Source organism: Calidris pugnax, unplaced genomic scaffold (assembly GCF_001431845.1).
Source record: "Calidris pugnax isolate Ruff unplaced genomic scaffold, ASM143184v1 scaffold135, whole genome shotgun sequence".
NCBI classification, from domain to species: Eukaryota; Metazoa; Chordata; class Aves; order Charadriiformes; family Scolopacidae; genus Calidris; species Calidris pugnax.
The window spans coordinates 228085-233877 of record NW_015090961.1 but is presented as its reverse complement, the minus strand read 5'-3'; the positions used below and the strand labels follow the sequence as shown (position 1 = coordinate 233877).

Below are 5793 nucleotides of genomic sequence, written 5' to 3'. Positions count from 1 at the left end.
GCCCATTCCAATGCCTGAGAACCCTTTCAGTGAAAAAGTTTTTCCTAATATCCAGCCTGAACCTCCCCTGGGGCAACTTGAGGCCATTTCCTCTCGTCCTGTCGCCTGTGACTTGAGAGAAGAGACCGACCCCCACCTCTCTACACCCTCCTTTCAGGGAGTTGGAGAGAGCAATAAGGTCTCCCCTCAGCCTCCTCTTCTCCAGGCTGAACACCCCCAGCTCCCTCAGCCTCTCCTCATAAGACTTATTCTCCAGACCCCTCACCAGCTTTGTCGCCCTTCTCTGGACCTGCTCCAGCACCTCGATGTCTTTTTTATGGTAGGGGGCCCAAAACTGGACACAGCACTCAAGGTGAGGCCTTATCTTCCCAGTCTCCTGGCTCCCCTGCAGCAGGACGGGTGGCAGCAGCCTCCATCCTCCCTCCCTTGGCCGCCAGCTGCTCCACAAGGAATCTCACAGCAGGTTTGTCTCTGCCATGGCTGCCCCCACCACCAACTCGGTTTATTACTGACAGAAAGAAGAGACTCCATTTCTGTAAAAAAAATTAGCTTTTATTTAGACATTGTTCCCTTCCAGAATATGCACCCCAGGTATGGACTAGAAGAGGAAAAGAAGCAAAGAAAAAAAAAAAGAAATAGAGGAAAAAGAGCTATACGGCAGGACTTTTTTGTTATTGGGAGATCTCGGGAAGACATCGTCAACTCAAGTCTTCTCGTCACACGCCACCAGAAACTAGAGGGTGGAAAATTTTGGTTGGTTCAGTTCTTTTCAGGAGCTGGGCCCGTGTGTGTGAAAAGCCATCGTGCTGTAAAAGCAAAGGCAGGGAAGCTCCCGGGGCAGCTCCGCATTGGGTTCTTGGAGAAGAGGACACACAATTCCTCACAAGTGCTATTTCAAAACTGCACATCAGCAAAACTCGTGGGTTTTACTTAAACATACCTAAAACTTGCCTCAAGTTTCCTTCACCAGACAGACCTTGGTTAAATTCTAATACTGTGTTTATGAGTCTTCAAAAAGATCAGCCAAATAAGAGAGCATTTCCCCCCAACAAAAAAAGAGCTTATTCCAATAGATACTTTCTCAGAGAAGAGAAAGGCAAGGCATCAAAACTAACAATTCAAGTATAAAAGAACAAACCTATCTGAGTACTAGGAATGCAAACAGCTTGTTTCAACCCAGCTTTCTTAAGGAGATATTTTAAAAACCAGAGGTTGGGGACTGCCCTTCCTGGGTAGGAACGTCCTGTCCTCGCTGCTCTCCAGGAGCCTTTCCCACCCTCTGGAACGACTGCGGGAGGCTCAAGAGGGACCTTTGCAATTAGTCCATTCCAGTTGGGGGAAAAAATAACAAACAACCCCAAACCACACCAAAAATCCCAGCAAAATCCAGCACTCTGTGGGAAGGGAGCCGAGAGCATCCCACCCACCGGTGCCCACTGCTGAGCTGCAACAAACCTACCGCCTGACACAGCTGCCTTTTTTCATCCTGATACGTGTTTTAGCCATTAAATTTGCTTCAGATTTTCAACAAAATTCCTCTTGGCCTCCCAGGGCTTTAAAAAGACACAAACCAAGCACTTTTGGTATTTAGTTTACATCCTAAGTGCTGTGGTTTTTTGATTTGGGTTGATCTGGGGGAGGAAATCAGGTGAGTGGACACCGGTCCCTGGACAGTCGCACCGTGTCGCTGCAACCGGTCCCTGTCACAGTGACAGCAGGAAGAGAAGGCACAGCCAGAATGCAAGAAAATGAAGGAAAAAAAAAAAACCAACCCAAGTCAGTTGGATAAAAAGTTTAAATGTTCGGCTTCCAAGCCTCCTGACGTCATCTTGTAGATTCTAAACCCCAAAGGGTTAATGACCCATTTGATTCAGCCCGACTGGGTTTAAGGAGCTTATTCAACAGTCTCTCAATTCTCCTGGACAGTTCTGTACCAAGCATCTGACATTTCTTTTTTCCCCTCTATTTCAGAGCCAACCCAGCATAAAAAGTCCCGTCCCACGCAGTCCCCTTCCGAACCTGGGGAGGAACAGTCCTTCCTCCAGAAAAGCTTTAGCAAAAGTCCATTATGTACAAAATAAAGCCCAAAAGGGGCTGTCCCAGCAGAACAGTACAAAGCTCTACTGGAAACAAGAGGGGACACAACCAGGTTAATTTACAGATTTATATCCCTCTGAACAACCCCAGCCCCTGCCTCATCAGCAAGCTCAGTTGTCCACCTCCTCCTCATATATCCCTCTGAACAACCCCAGCCCCTGCCCATGCCTCATCAGCAAGTTCAGTTGTCCACCTCTTCCTCCTCATTTTGCTCTTCTTCCTCCATCCTTTCATCGTCGTCGTCATTCTCTTCCTCTCGGCTCTTATCTTGCTCCTCCGAGTCCGCCTTCTTGTCCTTATCTTTCCTTGCTTCTTTCTTTCCTTTCTGCTCACGCCTGTAAACTAAAGAAGAAGAGAGGACACTGAACGCATGGCCAGGCAGCGCTTCCCCAGTGTGACCAGTGCAGCAGCTGAAGCCCAACCTCCTCTCGCTCTCCAGGATGCCAAGGGGAGCAGGGAACTGGTGGCAGCAACTCACCCCATGATTTGAGCTGTGCTGACCAGCCCCATAGGAAATCGGGTTAAGTTTCAGCAGAAAAAATGCTGAAAAGGACGCAGGAGTTCACATTTACAGGCAGCACCTAAGGCTTTCCTTAGATAAACATAAATAGGGGAGTGACACCAGATGAGACTTTCTCAATCCTCATCGGTTGTGAAATAATGTCATCCTAGTCCTGTTAAGGTGCACATTATTTATTCCCCAGGCAAACAGCAGTGTAGGATGCTGGGCAAAGAGAAGAGAAACAAGACAGGCAAGTAAGTGTTGCTTGTCCAGCGTTGGAGGAAAACAGGACTCGGTGCTGCTGAGACTCCCCCGGCACGGACGGAGCACGGTACCTTCCAGGGATTCTTTCAAAGGGGCTACAAATCGCTGAAACTCCATTTCCTCCATGGCAGAGAGAACGTCGCCGGCGTTCAGCGTCTTCCTCTTCCCCTTCATCGCAAAGTTATTGGCACTAGTCAAAACCAAGAAGGGAAACAGAGTTAATTGGCGCCGTCATCAATTTACTCTTATTTATTAAAGTCACACAGAATCACACAGAATCGTAGTGGTTGGAAGGGACCTCAGAGATCATCGAGTCCAAACAACAACAACAACAAAAAAAACAAAAACAAACAAACAAAAAACCCCCACAAACCAGCACCCACCACCTAAACACACAACAACCACCAAACCAAAAACCATCACCCACCCACACAGCACCCCACCACAAACCAGTAATCTTGGGCACTAGAGCATGCCCTGAAGAACCATGTCTACACGTTTCTTAAATCCCTCCAGGGATGGTGACTCCACCCCCTCCCTGGGCAGCCCATTCCAATGCCTGATAACCCTTTCAGTAAAGAAATGTTTCCTAATATCCAACCTGAACTTCCCCTGGCGCAACTTGAAGCCATTACCCCTTGTCCTGACATCTGTAACCTGGAAGAAGAGACCGACCCCCGTCTCTCCACAGCCTCCTTTCAGGTACTTGTACAGAGCGATAAGGTCACAAGCAACTTCAAAAAAAAAAACCCAAGCCATCTCCTAAACACTGGAAGGTTTTTAATCGCTTAGTAAAAGGAGTTTAAAATACTCTCTCCTTTCCATTGGCTGCTTGTGCTTTCACCGACCTGCATCGCTCTCCCACCACGTTAGTTTTCTGCTCACACAGACCTTTTCTCCAACCAGGGGGAAGGAGAAAGTCTGGACACTGGCTGGGAGGTGACACTTCCACAAAGCCGCGTGAGCACTGAGCACACAGCACGTTCTGAGCCACCCAAAGGTGTCACCGTGTCCCCTGTGACCAGCTCCAAGGCTGACAAGGTTGGCTCACGCTTGCCCTCACAGAGCGCCGTGGCGAGTAGCTCGGAGAGTGAGCACACAGCTCTTGGCTCACCGGGAGAAGCCCCGCAGCCACACCCTGAGGGTAATGGCAGTTTGAGACCCCTCTTGTCCCTGGTGGGACATCTCTGTGTGCGGAGTCAACCTGCCTTCCCAAGGATTGTTAAGGACCATCCAAACCCAACTGCTGCGGTCTGGGCTGCATTAAATCACAGAATGCTATGGGGTTGGCAGGGACCTCTGGAGATCATCTAGTCCAACCCCCTGCCAGAGCAGGGCCACCCAGAGCAGGTCCCACAGGAACATGTCCAGGGGGGTTTGAATGTCTCCAGAGAAGGAGACTCCACCACCTCCCTGGGCAGCCTCTGCCAGGGCTCTGCCACCCTCACAGCAAAGAAGTTCCTCCTCGTGTTCAGATGGAACTTCCCATGTTCAAATTTGTGCCCAGTTTCCTCTTGTCCTGTCCCTGGGCACCACTGAAAAAAGCCTGGCCCCATCCTCCTGACACCCACCCTTGAAGTATTTATAGGTGTTGATCAGATCCCCCCTCAGCCTTCTCTTCTCCAGACTAACCAGACCCAAGTCCCTCAGCCTTTCCTCATCAGAGAGATGCTCCAGGCCCCTCATCATCTCTGTAGCCTCTGCTGTCCCCTCTCCAGCAGTTCCCTGCCCTCCTTGAACTGGGAAGCCCAGAACTGGACCCAGTGCTCCAGCTGGGGCCTCCCCAGGGCAGAGCAGAGGGGCAGGATGACCTCCCTCCACCTGCTGCTCACACTCTTCCTGATGCCCCCCAGGATGCCATTGGCCTTCTTGGCCACCAGGGCCCATTGCTGGCTCATGGCCATCCTGTTGTCCACCAGGACTGCCAGGTCTTTCTCCTCAGAGCTGCTCTCCAGCAGGTCACCCCCAACCTGTCCTGGTGCAGGGGGTTATTTCTCTTCAGGTAAAGATTGATTTATTTACGTAAACAGACAATGCTGAAACAAACACTGGGAGAAAACTTCCAGGAGAGCAGTGAATTATAAAACAACTGCACCAGTTACCTGAGGCAACAAGTTCTTACCAGGATGTTGCATAAAGCACAAACACACTTGCTGCTCGAGATATTGCGCTCCGAGCTTCTTTGGAAATATTGACTCCATCAGGAAGCTGAAAAACAAATTTGACTCTTATCAGCAGCTGCTATAAATAGCTTAAACTTGCCCAATTCGGGTGTCAGCTCCATCAGGGCATTCAGAGGGCTCAGCACAACTGGAAACTAAGAGTTGATCTCAGGTGCTGTCACAAAGACTCGGATGCCAGCTGAAAGCCAACCGCCATTTCCCTGTGTTCTCTCAAACGCAACAAGCTACAGGGGAGCACAGTCACTCCTGCAGCAGTGGGGCTGGCCACCACCCCCAGGGCAAGTCAGCCCATGGCTACCAAATCCCTGCCATGGGCCACCCACCCTGCCCTACCAGTGTGAGGGGAACGGCTGGACTCGATGACCTTAAAGGTCCCTTCCAGCTGGAACAATTCTATCCAGACCCATCCGTTGGCACCTCATGGCTTCAGACCAAACATATAATTAAATTAAGACCTGGGAATTACACTATATTTGCATATAGACCAGGCATCGCGTCTGCTCTGGTTTGGGGAGTGGGCTCAGGAAGCCCCCCGCCTTTGGGCTGTCCTTTGAACACGCCCGGCGGGGGGTCGGGGTGTTCCAGCCTGGACCATCCCTCCTGGGAGGGCCCCAGCTCCCCCAGCTCCTCGGGGAGAGGACAGCAGCACCCCCACCCCCCGGGGAGGGGCCTCGGGGGGCCTGGCTGGGTTTGGGGCCATGGAACAGCAAAGTCCCCGGGAACTGGTGGGGGAGGGGGTGCCCGGGG

At 51.0% G+C, this 5793-nt stretch overlaps 1 protein-coding gene across 1 annotated transcript; it reads right to left on the bottom strand.

Moving 5' to 3' along the window:
* Positions 1-530: 530 nt before the first annotated feature.
* On the bottom strand, positions 531-5069 carry POLE3 (polymerase (DNA directed), epsilon 3, accessory subunit). The gene is made up of 4 exons (XM_014952302.1): positions 4986-5069; positions 2935-3053; positions 2302-2439; positions 531-2230 (listed from the first exon to the last, which is right to left on the bottom strand). Exons 2-4 carry the CDS (start codon positions 3035-3037, stop codon positions 2208-2210), a joined length of 264 nt encoding a protein of 87 aa, XP_014807788.1. The 5' UTR covers positions 3038-3053; positions 4986-5069; the 3' UTR covers positions 531-2207.
* Positions 5070-5793: the final 724 nt, after the last annotated feature.